Source organism: Myxine glutinosa, chromosome 6, assembly GCF_964187855.1.
Source record: "Myxine glutinosa chromosome 6, kmMyxGlut1.1, whole genome shotgun sequence".
NCBI classification, from domain to species: Eukaryota; Metazoa; Chordata; class Myxini; order Myxiniformes; family Myxinidae; genus Myxine; species Myxine glutinosa.
Window position 1 is genome coordinate 48,715,396 of NC_136266.1, and position 27,489 is coordinate 48,742,884.

General features: G+C 46.8%; 1 protein-coding gene across 1 annotated transcript in view; it reads left to right on the forward strand.

The window, feature by feature from the left end:
• LOC137429749 (voltage-dependent L-type calcium channel subunit alpha-1D) overlaps nucleotides 1-27,489 on the forward strand; it is a 519,508-nt gene that overhangs the window by 363,298 nt on the left and 128,721 nt on the right. Inside the window, exons 22-23 of the mRNA XM_078779833.1 lie at nucleotides 20,316-20,422; nucleotides 26,513-26,600. Coding sequence (XP_078635959.1) covers nucleotides 20,316-20,422; nucleotides 26,513-26,600 — 195 coding nt within the window. The remainder of the gene's footprint in view (nucleotides 1-20,315; nucleotides 20,423-26,512; nucleotides 26,601-27,489) is intronic.

Sequence of the window (27,489 nt, forward strand, 5' to 3'; positions counted from 1 at the left end):
GACCGACATTTGGTGAATTATAGTAAGATAATAATAATCCTAACTATAATTCAGGAACTGGTGTGTGCTTGTGTGTTTGTTTATCGCGCTACTCCTCCTACAGTTCCGGGCCGATTACATCGAAATTTGCTACGTAGGATCAGCATGACCCCAATTAGTGTATAGGGCTGTTTTTATCTTTGCCAGTGGACTTGGGGAGAGGCCGAGAGGTGGAGGGGGTTGTAAGGGGGATGCAAATCTCCATGTAAATGGGCATTACAAGTCCCACCCTTTACAGTACAGTATTCCTGCCCCCAGGTTTTCCGGTCCAGTGAGGTGTTTTGAATTATAAGCAGTAGGCGGCATGTTTTTGCTTCATGCACGCAACCCCAGGTTATTTTATTTCTTTTCGAGAGTGATTGAGGCAGCTGTCAGTTCCCTATACACCGCCCAAATAAAGGTACGTGTCAGAATATGTGTTGCATGTGTTACGTATTACCTCCCCAAACCCCGTTTACGGTGCACCTCAGAGTCTGGAGCGGGAACACGGCAGAAAGATTTGTTATTTTGCGTTTTCTAATAAACCATGGTAAAACCACACCAATGCAATTGTAGAACAAAACAAGTAATTGTATTAAGAACTCTCACATACACAATAATAACACTATTACAGAAAGTACAATGAAAATATCACTTGCATCAAATGAACAATACATATGATGGTACCATCATTCCCCAATGCTCTCAAAGCAATGAACTCACGATACGCCACCCGTGAGTGGAACGTAACATTCCCTAAAGTCCGTGCACGAATCTCCATGTTGGTTGAAGATCGAGGTCGTGCAGAACGGCAAATCAATAGGCAGGTATTGGCGTGACTGTAGATGAGGAGTTACGAGGTGAGAGGTCGATATGGGAATTGAGCCGATAGGTAAACCAATGGCAATCAACACTGTGATGTTGATACGGAAATCCCAATGACAAAACAAGATGCACCAAGTGGACAGCCTCTTTTTTTCGAGGAGAAAATGGCGTATAGGCCCGTAATGGAGGCGCTTGATTTCTCCAACGATGACTCACACTTGGTGATAAAACCTGAGACGCAGGTTTAATTGCACTCGCAATATATGACGATGTCGCGGACAATCCCTTTCACGGGAAGCCTCAACTCCTTCGCGACCAATATCAAAAAAGTCCGCTCGCAGCCTCGACGCGATTCACGCCTGTATCTCTCTCCTGGCCGTTCTCCTCCTAATCCCCCTCCTTCCGGTTCTTTGCCGCGTTTTTCTTTTTCCTCCACAAACATTTATCTTTACCTTTTACTAAGGTCATCTCCATTTCACACAAAAATCTTAACAACAAAATTACCTGAAACTAAAAATATTCTACAAGTATAAGTATATTATAACAACAAAGGCGAAAGAACCACCTATAGATGCCATTTTCCCCCGCAAAGCGGGGAATGGCCTTTTTCGGGCACCGTGGTCCCCTTTTTGAAGCAATGTTTTACGGCTGGATGCCCTTCCTGCCGCCAACCCTGTTGGTCACCTTTTACGACAAACAGGGAATTACCAGTGAACTGGTACTCAATTTGCCGACCTCGGAAGGATGACAGGCTGAGTCAACCCCCCTGGTGTTAATTCAGCGATCGACCGGGATTCGAACCCAGGATCCTAGGATCCTAAGCTGGCACCCTTGCCGCTAAGCCAACACCAGGCGATATAACAACACAGGCGGAAGTGACGAATCGGTAACACATGTTTGGAACATGGAACAAGATCGCCCACAGGGCTGGTACTCTGCTATGAATAATAATATGAACATTTCTATCGCACCAGTATCCATCAAGTAATAATGCTAATGGCGCAGTACAGAAAAACACAACAAAATTGATCACAGAACAAAAATATTTGAACATCTTCATCAAAAATAAAAACATTTTATATAATTAACAAAATAAAATCACAAATTCAATATGATTATTCAATAAGAACTGCTTTTAGAGAGATGGGTCTTCAGTGCACCTTTAAAAGCAGTAACGGAGGATAGACCACTGATTGTTTGCGGATATTATAATGTCCTTAAAAACAGTACGGTTTCGAATGATTTTCAATTTTGTTTGACGGCCAGGCTCGAAATCCTCGAGGTCAAAATCCGGATCGATGGCTCCATTTGATGATTGACAAATGATGACCAAAAATTGTCTCTTTTTTACCTTTTGACAAGAGTGACCTAGTTCAGCCTTTGGGTCAGAGGCGACGCTTTGGTGTGCCCATGCACTGGGCTTACGTCTATCGGAGGTCGGGGTAGCACTCCCACACTCCACATGGTTGAGAAAAACATATTTATATATATATAAATATATATATATATATATATATATATATATATATCAGTCACTATGCGACCTTCATATCATCAGTGGAGAACCGCCAGCAAGGTGTCCCATACAGCTGCTGCTGCACCTTGCTGGGAGCGATAAGCACCGCCTGCCACACGATAACGTTATCTCTGGTATCCACTCATCATATGGAGTCGACCTGGTTGCGGTTGGGAGTTACTAATAATGGTATCTGTAATCTGGTTCTCCAACCTAATGAGCGGACAACATGACGTCATCGCCATGCATGTCCGCATTGCCTGCAAAGCTCCAGAGGAACCATCTAGCAGTGCGTCATTACGGATTATAAATTCAGATACTGTCACAAGTGCATGCAAAACCCACAGGTACCGACCTGGTTTCGCCCTTGTTGGGGCTTCATCAGGGCAACGCAGTGAGGTGTCCATACACTTGTAACTCTGTGAACCTTTCGGTTTTTATATCAGTCACTATGCGACCTTCATATCATCAGTGGAGAACCGCCAGCAAGGTGTCCCATACAGCTGCTGCTGCACCTTGTTGGGAGCGATAAGCACCGCCTGCCACACGGTAACGTTATCTCTGGTATCCACTCATCATATGGAGTCGACCTGGTTGCGGTTGGGAGTTACTAATAATGGTATCTGTAATCTGGTTCTCCAACCTAATGAGCGGACATTCCGTTTCCGGTCTCCTTTTTCCCAGAAGGGCTCCTGACCCTTTAATCACAACAACCTTTAATCGACTACACATTGATAAGCAAAGACCTGAATAGTAATTCACATACATTCACATAAATATGTAACTAGTAAGGGCATTTTATGGGATATTTCACAAATCTGTTAACTAAATTGTTACCAAAAAATTTCTTCACCAATATGTTTGTAAAGGTGTGTAATAACATGTGTTAAAATGTTGAAGTTCAACTCCCGTGGGAAACCCAGAAAAAAAGCTGTTGAATTCGGGTACCGAAAAATTATTTTCGAGAATTTTTATTTGTTTTAATCGGCCCTTAAGTAACTTATGAGGGGTCAAATAAGGGGTTTTCATGATTCTGAGTTGATTGTTAACATTTATATTTTCACTTTTACATTTACACACAAAGTAGCTTTTATTTCACATACATATATAATACTCAAGAGTTATTTCTCATTCACAATGTCAGAAGTTTCAACAGTCATTGTCTATGTCTTCTTCAGACTCAACAACATCATGACTGCAGTTTCTGCATGTAATGCCATTACAGACTCCACAGGCCGAGATGCACGTGACCCCATTCTTCTTGCAGCTGCATCGCCGGTTGCTGCAATCTCCATGACAATTACAGCTCGTGAACTGCAATAGCTCCTCAGGAGCCGTGGGGTCCAGTGTTGGAACTGGCTCATACCCATGCACACCTATTGTCCATCCATAGTCACTGGGGTTCAGAGACATGCTCTGTAGAAGGATCCAGTCCCGGGTCTGCAGGTAGGCACGGAGTGAATGTTGTGCAGCTGCACCCTCTGTTGGAGGTAGAGTCTCTGGTTTGATCACCCACCCCGCTGCCCAGAGTGTGTCACCTGGAGTGAGGAGTGGCTGATCATGAGCCAGGGAGGAGGAAAGCTCAGCGAGGGGGAGAAACATGATCGCGTTCGTTCCTATCTGTTTCCTGTTCGTAAATGGAATAATCTTTACTTCAGTTCCTCTCAGGATCTTAGCTTTGTCGAGTGCCTTCAACTTCACCCGGGGGAAAGCTGCTGTTGTCTGTGGATCTGGCAAAGGTGGTGCCGGAGAGGTGACTTCGATCCAACCCATTGAGTGAAAGGGAGTGTTTCCGTGAATAGAGACAATGTTTAAATCTATATTGTCTCCACCAAACTGAGTGACTGCATTGTTTGTTTCCCCAACCTCCATAAAGACCACCTGATCATTACTTGACAATTAACTTTCACTGGCTGGCACTTTGGCTGTCATCACTGATTGATCCTCAAGCGCAGCATCAACCGCAACCTCATCATTGATCTGTTCATCGGTTTCCTCCACAATGGTGTCAAGAGTGCCAGAAGTATCTGGAACATCATCTCCACTCCTACTATTAAGGAAGCAGTATTTGTAGTTTTGTGTCTCCGTGTAAGACTCAGTGTATCCCAGCCGGTGGAACTTGTTGAGCATCCATTTTGACCCAAATCTATGATCAAGTTGTATGGCAAGCCCCATTTGGTGTGGCAATACTCCAGACTGAGGTCGACAGGCCTTAATAAAATTCTGCCCCCAAACGGCAACTCTTTCGTCTGTCTTGACAATCGGTCTCAAGAACATCTGAAGGCTTGCAGGAACAAGTGTCAGCTGACTATCGATGTCAGTCATACTGTGTGTGGTGGGGTATGACTTTGGACCTAAATCAATCAAGGCAATATCATTGGATATGAACTTGAGTGCCATCTTTATGATCTGAGTCTTCTCATCTCCATGGTCAAGATTAGCATGATGCCCTCGCAGAATATTGTCGGTGCCATCTTTGAGACAGAGTACATCTGCCCTTCTTTCCTGTGTTGTGAAATACAAGGTGTCTTCGTATTTCTCTAGAAGTTTTATCTTTAGCCAATGCTTTGAATAAGAAAGGCTCTTCTCTGGTGACTGATCAAACTCCTGCAGCTTTTCATGGACTTGGTCCATGTTCATTACCCCATGCTCTAATTCTGAGTCTAACCATTCGCAGAATTCAATAAAAACTGCCTCTCGCTCCTCATCAATACTCCTCTGTCCTCTCTTCCTTTTTCCTTCCTCATCAGTCTTGGACAAACTGTCACCTCTCGCAAACATAAGTTTGCATCGCAAATGGTACAGTGTTTCTTCTGCTACCAAGTCGTTGATCCCTTCCAGGCATCCAGTGACTTCAGTGCCCCAGTCATCCCCGTGACTCCGTGCTGTCTTTAGCAAGCTTGCCTTCAGTGTATCTGCAGTCAAATTATCTGGCACTCTGTATTTCTTTCTAGCTTGTGCTGGATTATTTTTGTAGAGCTGGGCTGGTTGGTTGCAAAGAATGCATACATCCTTATACAGGAGGTCAACTGACTGTGATCTTCTAGAACTGCAGCCAGTTGATGAACTGACCTCACAAGAAGTGCGTCTTCTCTTCAACTTTGATGACTCTTTCTCTGCCTTTGATGCTTGAGCTGACTTCTTGGTGGTTGCAACAAAGTTGTTGTACAGATCATTTTTACACTTCTGGTGGTACCTCAGTTTTCCTTCCTTTTGAGCCTCCTTCATACGTTCCACAACAGTAACATTTTCGACAGTTTCTGCTTGTTTCAATAAAGTTGAGTATCCCTTTGGAGTTGCCTGTATGAGCCTTTCAGCTGGTGTATCCGAGCGTGCACAGATGAAGCAATTGAGCACAGGTGGAGTAACGTCTTCATCCATATTGCTAGACTCCATGTCCTGCAAAGTAGAAAATGAGATATATTTAGAAATTATTTTTCCACAAAGGAGTGTCTGTGGTGAAATATAAATGTTAACAATCAACTCAGAATCATCAAAAACCCTTATTTGACCCCTCATAAGTTACTTAAGGGCCGATTTAAAAAAATAAAAATTCTCGAAAATAATTTTTCGGTACCCGAATTCAACAGCTTTTTTTCTGGGTTTCCCACGGGAGTTGACCTTCAACATTTTAACACATGTTATTACACACCTTTACAAACATATTGGTGAAGAAATTTTTTGGTAACAATTTAGTTAACAGATTTTCATATGTTTCCCTTACTAAACACTCCCCCCCTTCAAGAAAGAAAGTTTGAACCCAGCGAAAACTTTCTTTGCCGGCCAACTTGGATAAACAAACCAGATAACTCACCCCCCCCCCCCCCCCAACTCATCAGTTCCCCCCGGGCACAGTCATCACTTAAAAATAAAGCAACAAAATTTCACACAATCCCCTAGATTAATTCCCTCTGGACCAAGCGTCAACCACTTCTAGTTTCTCTTGAGTGACGGTTAAGAGGTGGTGACCAAAGCCCCCAAATTTAAACCTCTCTATAGCACTTTTTCGGGAGGCCCAGCGGAGTATTCCCTACATGGACGCCTTTAAGAACGTGGAGTTCACGGTTAGTCCGTGCAGGAAAGTTCACTACCTGGACGCCTTTAAGAACGTGGCGTTCACGGTTAGTCCGTGTAGGAGCCCCGGCTCGGCGGCTCCCCCGTATATATAGTGCTTCAACTTCTCCAGACTCCTAACAGTTATGGTGGGACCACTTGTCCCAGCCGTTACCTGACTGGCGGTCTCCTTCTCGGCCAGTGCTCTGACATTCATTCTTTCGGGAGGTGCCGTAACTCTGGGAGCCTCCATAGTAATATCGGCTGCTGCCAACCCCAAAACTACTGCCAAGTTGTCCTCTTCTGTAGACCTCTCGACGCCTATGAAATGCCTTCCTTACTGTTATGGTCCGACCCTCCAAATCCTTACCATTCCAATTCTTCTCTGCCTCCCTGGCGTCTCTTGTGCTTGCAAACGTGACAAAGCCGAACCCTCTTGACCGTTGCGTTTCCCTGTCTTTTACCACCCGCACTTCCACCAGCGGCCCATATCTGTTGAAGACAGAGGTCAGAACTTCTTCCTCTGTGTTGAAGTTCAGTCCCCCTACAAATAACTTGGAACTTTTGTCGCCATCCCGAGCTGGTGGGGTGTTATTTTCCCTGCTGTGCTCTTTACCAACCCTCGGGTTACCATAAATTTGCCCCCCGGCCAAATCATTCCCAATAATCACAGATACTCCCTCTACAGGAAGCGTGGCTTGTGAAACCGACGGTGACCGGTCCTGACACCAAATCGGATTCCAAATGGATGACATGAAGTGGGGCACTAACACAGCCACCGATCCCTTGTAACCGAACACTATCACCAGTTGTGGTACTCTTTGACAATGGCAAAATGCCTTCAAGCATTAAGGATTGATGGGCTCCTGTGTCCCTCAAAACCCTAACCGGTCTTGGGTTAGTCAAGTCTCCCTTGAGTGAGACCAACCCCTCATAAATAAATGGTTGGTAACTCTTCTGTGGGCGATTTCTTACGTTTGCCATTGCATTCGGAGTTGTACGAGTCGGACTCCGCTCTGGGTTGTCCCTTTTCATGAGGTAACAACTGGACATCAAGTGTCCAGGTTTTTTGCAAAAGGCGCAGGTAGGCCCGGAGGAAAAACTCGTGGTCTGCCTCGGGCCCCCCGGGAAATAAGTTTGTCTTGGGCCCGTAGCCCCCTGATTTCGAACAGTTCGGGTATCAGCGTTGTCCCCATATTCATCTCGAGGCCGCCGCCATGTATTGTCGTTCTCCGCACCTGCTGGTCCACACCTCCCCTGCGGAGATCTAGGCGAGGAGTTAGGCTCGTGGACCCCTATCCAGTGTGTTAAGGCATAATCATCTGCCATGGTGGCTGCGTCCCACAACTTTGGTACTTTCTTTTCCTGCAGGTACACTTTGATGTCCTCGTGGACACACTGTTGAAATTCCTCCACCAGGATCAAGTCACGCAATGCTTCGAAGTCTTTCCCGACTCCTTTCGACTCACACCACCGATCAAACATGTTTTCTTTCACTCTGGCAAACTCCACATGGGTCTCACTCTCCCTCTTCCTGGCATTCCTGAATTTTTGCCGGTAAGCTTCAGGAACCAACTCAAAGGCTTTGAGGATGTGCTTCTTCAATACCTCATAATCTGCACATTGGTCCATTGGTGGCGCCGAATAAATCTCTTGAGCTCTTCCCACCAGCACACTTTGCACTAGTATGGTCCAGGCCTCCTCCGGCCAGTTTAACTGTCGAGCCACTTTCTCAAAGTGTGGAAAAAATTTCGCGACTTCCTTTTCACTGAAGGGTGGAACCAGCCTCACATGTCTGCCCACATCCCAGGTGTTCTGGCTAGGTGTCGACCCCGTCAGCAAGGGTGGTACCTCTCCCCGTTCTCTCATTAACTCCAGCTCCTTGAATTTAATATCCTGCTGAAGCTCCATGTCACGTTCCTTTAATTCCCTTTCCGCTTTTCTCTCCTCTGCTTCGAGGTCCCTTGCAGCTCTCCTCTCCTCTGCTTTTCTCCCTCCGAACCTTTCCTGGAGTTCTCGTTCCACTCTCCTTTCCTCTGCTTGTTTCTCTTCTCTCCTCTCTTCTGCTTTCCTTTCTTCTTCTGCCCTTTCCTTTTCTGCTTTCCTTTCTTCTTCTGCTCTTTCCTTTTCTGCTTTCCTTTCTTCTTCTGCTCTTTCCTTTTCTGCTTTCCTTTCTTCTTCTGCTAACCTTTCCTGGAGTTCTCGTTCCACTCTCCTTTCCTCTGCTTGTTTCTCTTCTCTCCTCTCTTCTGCTTTCCTTTCTTCTTCTTTAATCCGTTCCTGGCTCCGTAATTGCAACTCCAGTTTCCGGAGCTCAACGTCTTCTGGTTCTTCGGGTAGCCACTGCAAGGCTAACTCGTCCCATGTTCCTAATCCCACCATAGACTGTATCACCGTGGTCTGCAACTCTGCCTTCCTCAAATTAGTTCGGACCTCCAAGTTAAAATGTTTGGCCAATTTCAAGAGGTCCGCTTTTAGTAACGCTCGGAACTGTGCCTCACTGGGTGTTACCGCAAAGTTCTGTGCAACAAACGCCATGGTGACTATCGTTAACACCTGTTAACCTTCCCCCAAGACTTTACCCCAATTTCTCAAAAATTTACCAATTAATAATTAATTAATTAATTTTAATTAATAAAAATTATTATTTTATTATGTTATACAATTTTAAATCCCGGACGTAGACCCAATTGCGAATCCGCAAATCGTAATTTGGACGAGCCCCCAATTCTGTTACGTGGTCCTCCCGGTGACTACCTGGTCTCGGTGACCCCCGGACCGTGAGAGGAACTCCGCCAGAAAGATTTATTATGTATGCGCTTTCGTAACGCAATCAATATTAATTCCAACCAAGAAAAAACCCCACACCACGGATCCGGAATAATCAATGATATATTCCCCGAGCAATCAACCATCAACCATCAGCAATCAATAGTACAAAGATGTAAACTCATCTACATTAACTCTAAGATGGCCATCTTATACATTCCTCACGTGAGCCCCACTCCCGACTCCCTCCGTGGTCAATGTCTCTCACAATATCTCCGTACTCCTGTAGTTCGATCTCAGCACGTGGGCGGTTGAACGGACCCTTCCTGACGTGCTTCCACCGGGCACGTCCCGTACCGGGAACAACGGCTGCAGCGCACACCTCCTGGCCAAGCAAAGCGGGTAAAGCAATGCGGGCAAAGCAACACGCGGCTTGCCCAGCGCGCGAGGCCCCAAGGTGAGACCCGTACGCGGCCTTGTAGACGGTGAGGCGAACTGTGCCGGACGCTTGGTTCCGTGCATGAACCCACAGTGACTTGACGTGTCAAAGGGTAGTTACACGTCCCGGTAACTCCTCTCGCCAGACGGGCTTTTAAACGCCGAGTCTCTTACGTTGCTCAATGGCGATCCCGCTCGCGTCCGAGCTCGGCGAGGAAGAAGAAGAATCGTCGCTTCTCCCGGACCTCGTGTCTTTTCTTCTTCCGTTTCCGGTCTCCTTTTTCCCAGAAGGGCTCCTGACCCTTTAATCACAACAACCTTTAATCGACTACACATTGATAAGCAAAGACCTGAATAGTAATTCACATACATTCACATAAATATGTAACATTATATTGTTGCGGTTTTGATAATAAAGGCAAACCCCCCTCTTAGTTAGTTGCACCACAACATGTAGCCTCGCTGCGTTCAGTTATTTCTTATTGAATGTTAAGTATAGTCTCCTTTCCTGTGTTAGTATGCGTTGATGCAGGCAAGTAAGTGTAGGCCTCATTGGGCTGGAATGCCATGTGCTCGGGCCTGGAACAAGTCTTGGAGGCCCGAGGGAGGAGCTAAAGGGCAGTGGCCAACAGCAGCAAACAGCCAATGGGAGCTAAAGGGGAGTGGCCAGCGACGGCGGCCAGGGGAGGTGCTTGGGACATTCTGGTGGGACTCTGGGGGGGGGGGCTCTAAAACCTTGCCCCGGGCCCCCGAACTCTCTCTCTCTCTAGCCCAGGACTCCGAAGCACAAACTCTCTCTCCGTTTCCAGCTCCCAGCGCTCTCTCTGTCTCTGAGCTCTCGAGGTCAAAGCACGAACTCTCCCTGCCCCCGAACGAAAGAAGCTCTCATCGCTCTCTCTGTAGTCTGCGTTCTGCCCCTGCTCTGAGCTGCCCCTGTTATAAGCGCTCTCGCAGGCCGATCTCTCCCGGGGCCCGAGACTCCAACGATCTCCCTGCCTGGGCTCCCTGCACGCGCACGGTTGCCTCACTAACATCGGGACATGCCGGGTGGATTCCCGTGCGTGCACGACTGGAGGCCGACGTCCGTGCCGCGAACATCCTCAAGGGAACGTCCAACGAGCTGTCCGGGGCGAACTGCATGGAGCGGCCGCGCTGTGAGCGTGTGCTCCTCTTCATCCTTTTCCCCGCGTGAGTGAGAGGGCCCTTGTCTGGGAAATCAAGTTAAGGACTATTAAGTTTCTGCCCTGTCTCTTTTCCCTGATCAATGTACATTTATAATAAACCCGGGTTCTTTTGCTTCCATTTGGCCATATACGTCTTTTCCACCATTGGCCTCGCATTGTACGAAATAAAACCGCTCAATCGGGTCAGTAACAATTAACGGCACGAGTTACGTGGCACGCAAACCGCTCGGGTGTATCAAACCAGCGTAACTCGTGCGAGGTCCAGCCCCCGTCCTCGCAGCAGCACGTGTATCGAAGGTACCAAGGTATTTGAGCGGAAACCCTTCCACGCGCTCGCCGCGGGGTTGGCGGCTGGAATTGCTCTGCAATCCGCCCCCACGAGTGTAAAGTGGGTAGCGGCCTCGTAGACTCGAAGCTCAAGGGGAAGAAGGGTTCAATCCCCCTTAGTACGTCGACAGGCTCGAGATCCGCAACAAATTGGTGTCAGGAGTGGGATTTTTGGACCTGGAGTTCTTCGAGCTTCACGCACTCGAAATTACGAGTGGACGAAATTTAGTTTTTAAAACCAAATTTATTAAATTCGTACAATGGCTGGCCAAGACGACCAAATGCCGGTGGGAGTAATAGATGAGGTAGAATTAATGGCCCAGGACCAGCAGGAAGAGTTGGTTGTGGAGGAAATTGATGAGGGTGCGTCAGTAGGGGAAGAAAATGGCGGTGCCTCACACGTGGCGGCGGAAGCTGAGCCCGCGGTGCCAGGGTACATGGGCCTTTTTATGGTGCAAATGAGGGCCTATATGATCAAGACGGGTGAAGACATGAATAAAATGAATGAAAAAATGGATACTGAGGGGGACAAATCAAGAAGGGAAATGAGAGAGATGAGGGAGGAATCCAGATGTGATATGCAGAAGATGAGGGCAGAGTCAAGAAAGGACGTGGAAAAGATGGGGGAGGACACAGGGCATAAACTGAGCGAGGAGGTCGCAGTGGTACGCGACGGGGTGAAGCGGTGCGGAGAACGCATGGAGAGCGGATTGAAGCGGAGCACAGCCAAATTGACTGGGGCTATGGGAGTAGTGGCACGGGGTGTCGAGGAGCCGGCGATCGTCGAATTGGAAAAGAAATTTTTGGGGGCGCCGGCGAAGGCTGAGTTGGAAAAGGAAATTTTAGGGGCCCAGACGATCGTCGTGTTAGAAAAAATAATTGGGGCCGAAGAGACAGAAGAGACAGGGAGTGAATCACGGGAGGTGGAAATGGAACATATGCAAAGTTCATGTTCGCACCGTGATGCCGTGCTTGCTAACCCCATGAAAAGTTTGCAGGTGCTGGCGGAGAAGCAGGGGAAGGAGAGCCCCGAGGTGAGTGGCGACAGTGGCGGGAATGTGTTTGGCGCGAACGGGTGCTCGGCGAGCTTGGGAGAGAGGTGAGACCCGGGCGTTCGCGAAGGGCCCATTGTGCGGTATGAGAGGCAGTGCGTATCGGAGCGCGTGGAGCGAGAGTGTGTTACGGAGTACGAGAGAGTGTGCGATGATTGAGTGTGTAAAGGAAGAGTGTGCACCGGCATGTGCGACGACTGAGTATGTGAAAGAAGAGTGCACAACGAAGTGTGTGGGGGGGCGCGTGTGCGCCTGGTTGTGCGATAACGAAGTGTGTGGGGGGCGCGTGTGCGTCTGGTTGTGCGATAACGAAGCGTGTGGGGGGCGCGTGTGCACCGGAGTGTGCGATAACGGAGTGTGTGAGGGGCGCGTGTGCACCTGGGTGCACGAGTGTGGAGGGGGTCGTGCGTGGTGAGTACGCGGCCCAGGCATTGACACAGACCGGGGTAGTCCTTAGTGGGACGGGTAGCGTACGCGAGCCCCCGGTGAGTTGTGTGCTGCGGGGACCGGAGGAAATTGGTGCTGCGTCGGTCTCGCAAGGACCGGCGTGCACGATTTGTGCCTCCGGCCTCCGCACTGTATGGTTGGCGCCGTATGGCGGCAAGGGCGGTCGGCCGGGTTTGAGGGGAGGTATGGAATTTCGGAGCCACGCACCTTATCGGGTGAAGTGCTCCGACCGTGGCTGGTTGGGCCATCGTGCGTGGGACCGAAGGGCCCCGCGCAGGGATGGAGCCCGGCACTTGGGCCCATCAATCCCTCCCCCCTCGGATCGTCAATGCCGGACGGACACCACATACAGGCGACCAACCACCCGCATGGAACACTCGGCCCTTCGAGGCCGAGCCGTGACAAAGCACCTCCGTAGATGGGGACTCATAGTGTAGAGGACTGGGGAGAGTAGTGTACCCCATGTGGGGGAATGGTAGTGTGACCATTCCTCCCACGGTGGGGCCCATGAGCACTAGTTTAGGGGGATGGCAGTGTTAGGCCCATGGAGGGGCCAGCAATGGTTGTCTCCATGGGGCACCGAAGCTAGCCGAGGGAGGGCTAGGATAATGATAGGGATCTAGAAGACCTTAGGGACAAGAAGTAAGTTGGACACCTGAACTGTAGAGGGAACGTAGAGAGTTTAGGTGGTTGTTAAAGAAAAGGGTGTGCATCGTGTAAAGGGACGACGAGGGAAGCACAAGTTTTAGGGGAAATTAGGTAGATAGATGATGCTGTGTGTTTGAGGAGTTGTGAGTGAGAACAAATGGAATAGTGTAATGGTGTGTGAAAGTATTTGAGGTGTGAAAGGTGTGAATTAAAAGGTGTGGAATGCATGGTGCGAAGGATTGAATGGGGGGAGTGGAACCCATTTGCGAAAGCCAGGGGGGGGGGTAGTTTAAAGCCAGGTAGAGGGCATAGGTAAATTGCATGGGTATTGACACCTGTGGTGCGGGTAGTAGCAAGTGGTGTGTTGTAGGGTGCAGTAGACTGTGGAATGGCTGGGCGTGTGGATTAATTAGTGCATGTGCTTATTGGGGCACTCCGTCACTGGTAGCTTGTCGGCCAGGTAAGGCCGCAGGTAGGCTCTGGGAGCCGGTTAGGATAGTGTGTGAGTGGCGCCCGAGGATCCCAGGGGAGGACCCGGGTTGCCCGATGCCGAGGTGGGCATAGAGGGGGTAAGTGCCAGGGAGGGCCTTCCCCGGTTAGTGTAGTCTTCAGGAGCAGGCAAGCTCGGGAGGCGGCTTCAGTGACGGAGGTGCGCAGGTCTGTAGACCTGCTGGTGGAGCCACACGACCCAGCCCCAAAATTGTGCGAGAGCACAGATCGAAAATTTGTTGGGGTGAGACCCAAATTCGGAGGGCACCACAGTGTGGGCAATGGGAATTCGGGTTCTTAGAACCACGTTGTTTTTAAAGAGGCCGATTTTTCAGGGTACAACCCCGGGTAGTTTAAAAGTGTAATCCTATTAGCGTAGTTAGGAAGTGAGATCCCTTCGCACCATCAACAGCCAGTCGCTGAGGAGGATGAGCTTCACACCAGGGCTCTGTAAGCCGTTTGGAAGTAAGACGCATCATGACGTGGGTGAGACATTGTTTTTGTTCCATCCCTTCCTTCCTGGGAGTGATTTGGAGACTAATTTAGAGTTAGAGGGGGATATGGGAGACAAGACATAGAGACGAATTGTAAATACAAGGGGGGCTAGGGTAGTGTAGCCAACGGTGGGGGGTACGGACGGTTAGGGACGAGCTTGCTCCGCTCGCTCTTCCGCGTCCCTCGCACCGCACCAGGTATGGTGGTGCCTGGTCACCTTGTTTTTCGTGTGCTACCGTGTGCCTTTCCTTTTGCTTGTTGCGCCTTGTCTTCCCTCCCCGCCCCAGGGCTGTTTGGAGGCCGAACTGCGCAGCACCATCGCACCTGTGCAGCATCCATTCTGCCGTGTCACACCTGTGCAGCTGAAATGCGAAGCACCATCACACCTGTGCAGCATCCATTCTGGCGTGTCACACCTGTGCAGCCGGACTGTGCAGCACCTTGCTCCACGTCATTCTGCTGCACCTATGGACCACAAGCCTTGTGGCCCACACCTCTGCTGTGCAGCATCTTGCTGCAATTCATCTTGCACCTTTGGATCACCACCTGTTGAGTGGCACTGACGCCACGCAGTTGGACCACGTGAGAGTGGCCCTGCTTGGCAATGAAAAATAAAAGAGTATGTGCTATTGTGTGCCATGTATGAAGATAGAAGATTTAGATGGCCCTGATGCTTCACATAGCCTATATACCGGTCAGGGCCAGCCGGTTTTGTTAGCCGCACACAGAAGATGCAAGATGCAAGCAGCAAGTGCCATATTGAGTGCTTGATTTCCTTTCCTCCAATTATTTTCCTCGAAGTGCAGGTCCTGGGTCGTAGTATTGTAAATAAAGGTTAAGTTCTGTGCATGTACATATAAGAATGCACCCACCGGCTATGTGTTTAGTTTGAAAATTCCGGAAATACTCGGATAGTTGTGGGTGTGAGTCTGATAGAGTAGCTGCTCAACGCATTAGGAGGGACATATCTAGTGTTAAAAATGTCGCACACATGGGTTCGAATAAATGTTAGGGGGATTACACCTATGTGTCAGATTAAACGTAAAAGTACATTGCATGCCAGACTCTACCGGTCGTTCCGACTGGGGTTGACTTGGGCCGAGTCTGGTGAGAGAGGGGGGTGGTGTTGCGGTTTTGAGAATAAAGGCGTTTGCCTTTATAGAGTAGCTGCTCAACCTCCTGGCATCTGTTCCCCCTCTTAGTTAGTTGCACCACAACATGTAGCCTCGCTTAGTTCAGTTATTTCTTATTGAATGTTAAGTATAGTCTCCTTTACTGTGTTAGTATGCGTTGATGCAGGCAAGTAAGTGTAGGCGTCATTGGGCTGGAATGCCATGTGCTGGGGCCTGTAACAAGTCTGGGAGGCCCGAGGGAGGAGCTAAAGGGGAGTGGCCAACAGCGGCAAACAGCCAATGGGAGCTAAAGGGGAGTGGCCAGCGATGGCAGCCAGGGGAGGTGCTTGGGACATTCTGGTGGGACTCTGGGGGGAGGGGCATAAAACCCTGCCCCGGGCCCCCAAACTCTCTCTCTAGCCCAGGACTCCGAAGCACGAACTCTCTCTCCATGGCCAGCTCCCAGCGCTCTCTCTGTCTCTGAGCTCTCGAGGTCGAAGCACGAACTCTCCCTGCCTGGGCTCTCTGCACGGGCGCGGTTGCCTCACTAACATCGGGACACGCCGGGCGGATTCCCATGCGTGCACGACTGGAGGCCGACGTCCGTGCTGCGAACATCCTCAAGGGAACGCCCAACGAGCTGTCCGGGGCGAACTGCTCGGAGCGGCCGCGCTGTGAGCGCGTACTCCTCTTCATCCTTTTCCGCGCATGAGTGAGAGGGCCCTTGTCTGGGTAATCAAGTTAAGGATGATTAAGTTTCTGCCCTGTGTCTCTTTTCCCTGATCATTGTACATCTATCTATAATTCCAGTAATCTCTGTACATTTGTACGTTTGTACGTCTGTACGTCTGTACGTCTGTACGTCTGTTTGTCTGTGACCGCTGTTTCTCGACAACCACGGGTCCGATATACTTTTAACTTGCCAGGTATATTGCTGGGGACCCGAGGATGTGCCTTTTCAAGGTTTCATATTAATCGGACAATTACTTACCGAGCTATGTCCAAAAAACGATTCAACCAATCAGAGAGCAGCGAACGATCGCGTGTGCCGAATGTGGAGGACACACTCTGCCTCGGATGGCACATTTGAGAGCGTATTCATTTATTTCACGTTTGCAAACTATGTTGGCGTTAAACTATGTTTTAAAACTAATAAAACCGAATTTGCGATTCATTCGCTTTCCTGCGCGTTTGTGCACGCGATGGCGATTTCTTTACCAAACTCCGGAAGCCGTTCGCTTTGGACCAAACCATTGCATGTAAATAGAGGGGGGGGATTGTCACCGTACTCGCAAGCCGTTCGCTTTGGACCAAACCATTTCATGTAAATAGAGGGGGGGGATATAATTTTAGATATAGATATAGTACGGGCAATGCCCTAGTTTATAATAAACCCAGGTTCTTTTGCTTCCATTTGGCCGTATACATCTTTTCCACCATTGGCCTCGCATTGTACGAAATAAAACCGCTCGATCGGGTCAGTAATCATTGACGGCACGAGTTACGTGACACGCAAACCGCTCAGGCGTATCAAACCAGCGTAACTCGTGCGAGGTCCAGCCCCCGTCCTCGCAGCGGCACGTGTATCGAAGGTACCAGGGTGTTTGACCGGAAACCCTTCCGCGTGCTCGCCGCAGGGTTGGCGGCTGGAATTGCTCTGCAATCCGCCCCCACGAGTGTAAAGTGGGTAGCGGACTCGAAGCTCGAGGGGGAGAAGGGTTTAACCCCCCTTAGTACGTCGACGGGCTCGAGATCCGCAACAATATATATATGGTTGGTGTGATATCTCAAAAAGTTGTGGACGAGTTATGACAAAACTAGGTGGACGAGTTGGTTAGGTGACAAGAACAAGCCGATTAGACTTTGGTTCAGGACCGAATCCAGATCCGGCCTGTCAGTAGGACACGAAACCTAAACTTCAGCATTGCGCAGGTATGCTCTCTACTGAGTGTGGTTCTACTTTTTAAGGGTTATGAAGGACACCAAAGGCACAGACTAGCAGTTTACTATTTTCAAGATCACAATGTCTTTTTGCATAGACTATGGAAACATCTTTAACCGTTGAAAAATGCATTTTCCACACATATCCGTGCATGACTAATTTTGTGTTTAAAGTTTCCCCTTCGATATGAAAGATTGGCGCTGATTCATTGTATGGTTTCATGAGTCAGGGTAACACACAGCACACAGCATTGCCGATGATAAATGGCCTCATATTTCTTCCGCAAAGTTCCAGCTCAGTTTGAGAGACGAATGTTCCCACCTCACATTTATCAAAAAAAATTATACGGCCCTCCTACTTTCAACAGACTCCATCATAAATTGAAACGCGCGATCGCACTCTGCCCATCCACTCGATGCTATTTTAAAAACTCGAAATCACTTGAATTCGGCTTTTTAAGTTGATACGACTTTTTAATAAGAATCGTTCGAGGTGTGCATTTTGGAAAAAAGTTTTGAAAGCTTTTGTCATTTTAAAAGACTTCACACACTTTCACCAAAACATATCTGCTGTATTTAACTCTGACGTATATTGGATCAACGTGTTGAATACTGTGAAAGGGAGTGATTTCAACATTCTTTATTGAATGGAGTTAAATGATAGGTTTAGGATATGGATGGCATACAAGTCCTGTCAATTATAAACACAATGAGAAATGTATCTGCAATCTACACGGCTATAGCAATTTCAACGAGAGCAAAGTCGATGGCACGCCATCACAAATCCCCACGCTTCCCACCATAAGCAGAGTTGAAAGGTGGCAAAAGGTTCCACCAGAAATGGCCCAATATTAAATTTAGTGTTAATTTTTTCCCCATTTTGATCCCTTGCATAAGTCCGTACCACCTGGGGCATGAACACGGTGTCAAATAATAAAAATCGTTGCATATTTCATGCGTCCCCCCATGTTAATTGCATTATTTGCGTCCCCCAAAGTTTCATTAAAAATGTGCCTGTAATTGCATTTTTTGGTATTTGACCTTTTGACTCTGCTTCAGGGGGCAGGCCCAACAATGGTACTGCTCTTGCACCTTTGTGCCATATGGTGATCATAACTACCAAGTTTGGTGAATTTCACCCAAACTGATTCGGAGATAACATGACGGACAATATCCTCTGTTTTTTTTTTGTTTTTTTTTCAAAAGCATTCTGATAATAATACTTGAGCTTCAAGCTGGTTGGAATCACTCACTATTCGAGATGGCAGTGGGCAGACATGTTCATTGAGGATAAATAAGCACATCGTGCCCAGATATTGAAACGGATGGCTATCACTTCCATCTTTGAGGACGTATAACATATTTTTATGCCTCCGCCCCCGAAGGTGGCTGGAGGCATGTTTTCGTGTTGTCCGTCCGTCCGTCAGTCCATACGGGCTAAACCTCGTTTTTCTCAGCAACCACATATCCAATTGAGACGAAACTTTCAAGGTAGGACTGACACCCATGCAGAATGTTTTTATGATAATTGTGATGTCATAGGTCATGTGGTATGGCAGCCATCTTGGATTAAACGCAAAAAATTAAAAATTATTTCTCGGAAATCGCTGAATAGAAAAATTTGATACTTGGTACATTGTCAAGTACTCCCAATGCAGAACAAAAGCATGATAATGATGACATCATAGGTGATGTGGTATACCAGCCAAAAAATTTTTAAATCTAATTCCTTATCCTAAAAATCTGAAATAGCATGCATATGATATATGGCCCATTTGTATTGAAATAGTAAATTCATGACATCATAGGTTTGTGCCATATGGTGATAACTACCAAGTTTGGTGAATTTCTGCCAAACTGATTAGGAGATAGCATGACAGACGGACATGGTTTGGCAGCCATATTGGATTTAACATAAAACCTTAAAAAAGCATCTTCTCCCAAACCACCAAATCGATTGACTCGAACCTTTACGTGTGTCATTGACTCAGCATGGCGATTAAAAGATGATCACGAAAACATCATTGGTCACATGGTGTGGCAGCCATATTGGATTGAAGGAAAATATTAAATAATTATATCTCTGAAACCGATTACCCTATCGATGCGAAATTTTACAAATATCATCTAACACCACTGTTGCATACAGTTTGAAAATGGTGATGTCGTTGGTCATGTGGTTTGGCAGCCATCTTGGATAGAAAAACGAACCTTATCCAATCAACACGAAACTTCACAAACGTGATCCCCTCCCTATACATATGCAGAGTGTACAGTTTTTAAGGTCATATGTCATGTGGTATGGCAACCATATTACTTTGAAAGCCGATAAAAAAATTATATCCCTTCTCTGAAACCGCTTCACCGATCGATGTGAAACCTGTCATGGCTGGTGAAAATGCGATACTTGAAAACAGCTGAAGGGATTTAAATCAAACTTGTTTATTTTTACGACAGAGAACGAGGGCATCTACCTGTTGTGGGACTATGCAGAGGCGTATTGGTGACAGTCGCATTGCTCTAGCTTAAAAATTAAATGCTAAAATTTTGTTCAATGACTGTCTTCCACAAATATCAACTTCAAGTTGAGGGAAGAGTGTTTCCACCTCACATTTATATAACAAAATGCATTTCCAAAAAAAAAACTCAGTATGCCGGAATTCTGAGCATATTATACAGAGAGTTTCATCACCACTGGTCAAAGGAGTTTGGGCAAAACAAATTTTTGGGAGTGTTGGGGAGGGGTTTAGGGTAATATATAGTGATGTGTGCTGTGTAACAGAGGTGTATCGTTGAGTCCCTTGTGAATGATCCTGAGTGCCGATATCTGCCATTTAATGCTAAAGTGCCAATACCTAGAAGATGACTTGAGATATACTGTCTTTGTAGATGTGTGACCATTAAATATTATGACTTTACATATTATGTAAAGAGATGATTTATCGGAGCGGTCAGGTAAGAGGGTTTCACGATGGAAAAGAGTGGTCTCTGTACCTTGCAGATGACAGCCTATGGTGCATTCCTGCACAAGGGCTCCTTTTGCAGGAGCTACTTCAACCTTCTAGATCTTCTGGTGGTCATTGTGTCACTCATCTCTTTTGGCATCAAGTGAGTGAAGTGTTCTCGATTTGTCTGCTCCTTTGAGCCATGTGGTTTGTGTTTTCCATTGCTTGCAAAACTTGTTAAACACCTTGTTGGTTCACGAGTTATCAAACAGAGTGACCACTATATTCGTCATGGGTGTGTGTGTGTCTGTCTGTGTGTCTGTCTGTGTGTCTGTCTGTCTGTGTGTCTGTCTGTCTGTCCGCAGCATAACTACCCGATGATATCATCCGATCTTGATGAAACTTGGGTGGGAGGTTGATATCATGATCTAGTTGTGTCCTGCCTAGAGTGGGCGTATTGCACCCATTGTGGGCGGAGCGACGCCCTGAAAAAGATGTCTTTTTAGGGGGTAATTGAGTTCAAGCTACATGTTCTCCGAGGGAGTTGGTGGAATCTGACAGGGGTTTTGGTATTTGGTTAGGCCAATGTCATGTGTCTAGCCCCACGGAGCTCGATTTTTCATTTTCGCCCCAAGGTCAAGGTCACAAGGTCACGAAATTTAGAAAAGTCGATTTTTGATGGTTTTATTACATTGTTCGCTTCCTGATGAGGTGAAATGTCCTACATGATCTTATATTATCACATACATCATGAAATACAAGTTTTCCAACAAATTTCAGAATCTTTGACCTTTGAAGGTCACAAAGGTCAAATTTTCAAAGTTGTCGGAATCGAACCAAATTTTCGGTATTGTGTAGCTAAACTAACCTCATAACTGATTATACATTATTTTCTATCTCATTTCAAGGTCAGTAACCTTCGTTTTGAGACTTCCAGGCCAGCACCACGCACAATTACGTACAGCTGGCTCTTAAAGGCCTGCGCATGCAACGCATTGGGGCCCTTTGTAAATAGGCATGTACACCGCATGGCTGGGGCCAACACCTGCCACGTGGTCCCCCGACCCCCCAGTCCGGGCCTGTTTAGTTTATAGTCCGTCCTTTGTCATTGAATACCGCTCTCTCATGAACCATCGTCGTTTCCTGACTTGTATGTGTTTTATACTCGTGGAGGAGCTAGAACATAGAATGGATCAGGGCGTAACAGAATGAAAGGAACAGTATAAAGAGAGGGGGCAACACACCAACAGCAGGGATGGGGGGACAAAATAGAAGGAGACTTGGAGAAATAATGGATGTGGAGAAGAATGAGGGGATTTGGGGTGGGCTCGATGGATACAGAAGCAAACTCAGGAAGGAAAAAACTGGAATCTTGCAAAGAGGTGGGCTTAGGAAGAGATGACAGGGTATTATTGAAGTTACCCATTGAAGATTACAGGATGTAAAACAACCGTACATCAAAGATACAAAACAATGAGAAACGTTTATTTAATGTTTGAGATGTGACTTCTGGTCATTCTTGGCCTTTTTCTTATATTTTAATGAGATTATGATGAAAATAACACTTTCATTCAAATACAATAACATGAGCAATTAACATTCATTTATTATTGTACAATAGAATGGTGCAGATGTTGCGCTCTTACCTTTGAGCTCTCTAGTCTGGGTTCTATTCTCTGCCTAACAATAAACTGTCAGACTGGTGTTTCGTAAGTAGGGCATTTTATTTTAATTTTATTGTATTGTGTATATGAGTCAAGGCTCGTAGAAGAGCTGCAACACAGAACGGATCAGTATGCAACATAACAAAAGGAACAGCAGCAGGAGAAGGGGGAAATACAAACAGCAGGGCCAAGGGAGAAAATACAGAAACGGATACAGACAAGCAAGGGATGCAGGTAACGATGAAGGGTAGGGGAGAACGCAAAGTATGGACAAGATGGACACAAGCACAATTTGTGGGAGGGAGGAGGATGGGTTGGGTGGATTTAAGGGTGTAGAAAATATCATGGTTTTGGATGGGGGACGATTTGAGATGGTGGTGAACTGAGAGAGACTGAGATGGTGGTGAGTCTTGAAGATCTGGAGGGAAGAAGGAGATCGAAGAGAATCTGGTGGTTGGTCCAACAGGTGTGGAAAAAGAGGAACAAATGAGTGGAGGTGAGGAATAATTCTGGATATTTGGAGTTTTACAAGAAGGGGGCTGCTAAAGGACCGCATGCACCCAACAGATGTGTGGTCGGAAAAGCACGGACAGGGCAGAGAGTGCAAGACCATAAAGGAGGTGGAAGAAGACAGAGAGACGACTGACCTGTCGGTGATGGTGAAGTGATATGCCCATAGATTCAGCTTCATCACAGGAGATTCCATTGATCTTGCAGACCTTTATTTCCATGGAATCAAGCAGAGCAAGGTGGGAGATAGGGATGCCAGTCCAGAAGGGAGAGCAATATTCCATCAAGCTGCGGATGGAAGCTTTGCAGGTGGATAGGAGTTCAGGTGTGCCAAAGAAGGACTTTGCATGACAGACAATGCCCAGTCAGTGGCTGGATTTGGAGACCAACTTTGAAATATGGCTTTCCCAAGAGAGATCATGGCTCAGAGTGAGACCCAAGAGTTTGAGTGACTGAACTTCTTTGAGAGGGTTGTTGAGAAGGTAGATGGGAGGGTTTGCGGTGCGGTCCTTTCAGAGTGAGAGTGAGAATGAGAATGAGAGTGAGGGTGAGGGTGAGATTTCGATTTCTCAGGGTTAAAATACAAATTCCAAGTGTTTGACCATTTTGTGATTTTCGTCAAGATCTGAAGAAAGGGAAGGAGCTGCAACCTGTCTGTCTAAAGGATGAGGGATGTCCTGACAGAGGGTGAGTCATCGGCAAAGAGATAGAGAGGATTTTCCAGAGAGTCAGAGAGATCATTGATGAAGATTAGGAATAGGATAGGGCTTATATCACTGCTTTGGGGCACTCCAGCCTAAACAGGGAGAGGATATGGAAGGATTCTGTTGAGAGCCACATGTTGGCTTCGAGAGCGGAGGAAGTCAGTAACCCAAGGGTAGAGTTGGAGTTGGATGCCGTAGGCAGAAAGTTAGAAAGCAAGGTGGTGTGGCAGACTGTATTGAAACCACAATTGGATATGTCTAGATTCGAGAGAGATGGCCCTGATCTCATGTTTGACATCGAGAGCCTCCATCCATTGTTGGGAGTGTAGAAGCAGCATGTCAAATGCAGACTGACCTGTTCTGAATCCGAATTGATGATCTGAGATGCAGCTGGTGAAGAAAATGATTGATTTTATGTCAACTGTGATTGAGGTCAACAGGGTGAAATTTATGTCAACAGGGTGAAAAGGGCAGAGAGAGGAATTTGAAGAGCAGCAGAGCATGTTTTTAGGACACATGAGCTGATGCCGTCTGGACCAGTTGTAGAGTCAGAGTCTAGGGTTGTCAGAAACGTATCACCTTTCTCAGGTGCAAAATACACTGAGTCTAGGAACCGTTGGGTGCATCTGGGAAGGGCAAATAAAGAGAGAGAGAGAAAGAGAAAGAGAAAGAAAGAGAGAGAGAAGGGTTGGGGACAGGATTTGGAAGCAAACAAAATTGAGGCATTCGGCCTTCTTACAAGCAGAGTTGGCTGTGGTGCCATTTTGGAGAGGGAAGGGATGGATGGAGAGCATACACCATAGACAGACTTGACAAAGTGGTACTGGATTGTAGAGGGAGGCAATTTTGAAAGTTCAATCTTGAGGTTGGACAGATGTTGTTTCCTGGCTCTCCTCAGAGTGGACACACACTTGTTGCAGATTTTGTTGAATGATCTGAGATTGCCTTTGATTGGACTTGCCTTCCAGGAGGAGAAGGCAAGTTGTTTAAGGCAACTGCCTCACCACATGATTCAGTGTAACATGGACAGGAGGATGGGTATGATCACTGAAGACGAGATGGGATGAATCTGTGCATAAGGGAGAGTACTTTTCTGTGGAAATATTACCAGGCTGAGTCAATATCAGAGGCAGTAGATGTATCAGAGTCCAGTCCTGAAGTGTGATAGCTGCTGCAGTCCGGCCAGTTTGCCTGACTGAAATGCCAGACTCACTGGTACTGAGGCTTTTCTGAGTATGGCCAGAGGGATGTTGACCTTCACAAGCACATGATCAGGTGGACTAATTGGGGGCAGAATACGAGCAAGATACATTAGCGGGGAAGTTGTTCATCACCAAATCCAGATGGGAAGATTTGCCGATGGGAGAAATGTGGATGGGAAAATTCACAGATTGAGTCAGTCCCATGGAGTCACAGAAGTCCTTTGCTGAAGTGCCCTGGCTAGTGAGAGAGGTACCAACACTCAGCCAATTGGCATGATGACAACTGAAATCACCACATATGAGGAAGAGAGAGTTGGGATGAGTGGTTAAAAGTTGCTCCATGTTGTCTGAGAGAGATGTAATCGATGGAGTCATCAGTGTTGGGAGGATGATACAACACAGACAAACATGAGGTGGGAGTGTCAGGGAAGTCGCAGCCAGAGGTAGGTACTCCTGTGATTTGGGAGGTGTAAGAGCAGCATACAGACAGTGAGAAATAGTTATTGATGTGCGACTCTGCAGCCAGGACAGGGTTCAGAGCGATCAAACCGGAAGAGACAATTGCTAGGGAAAGACACAAAAGAGTCAAGGGCGTCCTGTTGAAGGAAGAATTCTGTTAAGCAAATGGTGTTTGCTTTATTGGCAGCAGCATGGATTGAGAGGTAGGAGTGTTTGATGTCCACATATTTCGGGACAAGGGAGAAGCAGGGAGGGGATACTCACACCTTGGGGTTTGACACAATAAATAGACATGAAGGGCAAATTATTGTCATGTGCAAACGACCTCTGCAAAATGGATGTCTCAGGATTCCCCAACTGGATAACCTGTGATAGACTTCATGGGTGGGATGGTAAGAATGTTTTTGGTTGAAGGCATGGAGGAAAATTCGACTGAAGGTGAAGCTCCCTAAGCAGTTTCCTCGGCTTTTGGGCACAATCCTGGATGGGTCACCACTCTGATGCAGGATACCCAAATGGCTCATTCATCCCAGTAAGCTGGTACCCATTTTGCCCACCTTGGAAGGATGACAGGCTAACTCAACCCACCTGGTGTTATTTCAGCAAACCCAAAGTGAGAACAAGGGCTTGAACTCAGGACACTGAGATCTCAAGCCAGCCAGCCGCCTTAATCGTTAAGCCAACACCAGGCGTATTGAAAAGAAGGGATCGCTTTTTTTTTCTGATGTTGTTATTGTTGTTTTTTTGCTTGTTTGTTTGTTTCGGAAGAAGAGTGGTATGTTGTTTGTGTTTTTTTTGGAGTAAAGGGTGGAAAAGGATTGAGCTGAGGGATTAGAAGTTACAGTAACCAAGATAAAAGAAGTGAAAATTAGGCATGTGGGATAAAAAAAAAAGACAGAAGCACAACCCAACTATCACTTGTAGGCTGTGGAATTTGCTGGGGACATGAACTCGACGATTCAACACAACAAGATACATTTTGCGAGAAAATTTGACAAAATACGACCAGTAAAACACGACGTATTAGGTCCGGGGAACTTAGCTCAGATGAACTGGAAGGAGCAACTGCTGGTCAGGTGTCCACTTGTGGCAAAACACCGGACCCAAAATGTGCCATCCCTCAAATAGAGGTTAAGCTGGCCAGCTGGGGTTCCCGTCTGCTAGCATTCGTTGGTGTCCGTTAGAGATTGCCACCGGTATCTGTTGCAAAGTGTGGGCGAGCTTATCGCTGGTACCACCAAACAACCTACAAAGCCTAATTGTCACATTCATTCAAATGTAGGGCCTGTCCAGTCGATTCGTGAAACACTTGGACCAAAAACTTCCTGCGGCTGACCCAACATATGAAAGTGAGAATAATTGAGACAGTTAAAGAATAAGGACTAGAAGTACATGTGTGAGTTAATTATGTCTCAAAACAATCAGGTCATAAGTGTATTATTTAGAAATAGTTCAGGCCGAGTGTCTTAGCAACAGAGTTGCCATGATCAGGAATTAGCAGTGAAGCCCCATTTTGAAAAGCAGGTCTTAGAAAAGGAAACACATTTGATATCACTATCAAAACCATAAGTACTGCAATGTGATTGATATGGGTTCTTATTCAAAATCCTTCATCAACAAAAGGTGTTGTAATGAGTCACCCAATAAAATGCTGGAGGAGATGTCCCAAATGTTTCACATGTCTGCTTCACCTTCTTTTTGTCTTCCTCAATAGTTCCAGTAGAATTGCAGTTGTGAAAATACTTAGGGTGTTGCGGGTACTGCGGCCTTTGCGTGCGATCAACAGAGCGAAAGGTCTCAAGGTAGGCAATCAAATTGTTTGGTTTTTCTGGCAGTGATGTCACCATCTTGACTAGAGCTAATACATGCAGTACATTCAGAAAGTATTGAGACCCCTTCACTTTTTTCACATTTTGTTATGTTGCAGCCTTATGCTGAAATCGTTTAAATTCTTCTTTTTTTTCCCTCATCAATCTACACTCAATACCCCATAATGACAAAGAGAAAACAGGATTTTAGAAAGTTTTGCAAATTTATTAAAAATAAAAAACTGAAATATCACATTGACATAAGTATTCATACCCTTTGCAATGACACTTGAAATTCAGCTCAGGTGCCCCCCATTTCTCTTGATCATCTTTGAGATGTTTCTACACCTTGATTGGAGTCCACCTGTGGTAAATTCAATTGATTGGACATGATTTGGAAAGGAACACACCTGTCCATATAAGGTCTCACAGCTGACAATGCATATCAGAGCAAAAACCAAGCCATGAGGTCGAAGGAACTGCCTGCAGAGCTCAGAGACAGGATTGTGTCGAGGCACAGATCTGGGGAAGCCGACAAAAACATTTCTGCTGCATTGAAGGTTCCCAAGAGCACAGTTGCCTCCATAATTCTTAAATGGAAGAAGTTTGGAACAACCAGGACTCTTCCTAGAGCTGGCCGCCCGGCCAAACTGAGCAATCGGGGGAGAAGGGCCTTGGTAAGAGAGGTGACCAAGAACCCGATGGTCACTGGCTGAGCTCCAGAGATCCTGTGTGGAGATGGGAGAAACTTCCAGAAGGACAACCATCACTGCAACACTCCACCGATCTGGGCTTTATGGCAGAGTGGCCAGACGGAAGCCTTTCCTCAGTGAAAGACACATGAAAGCCCACTTGGAGTTTGCAAAAAAGCACCTAAAGGACT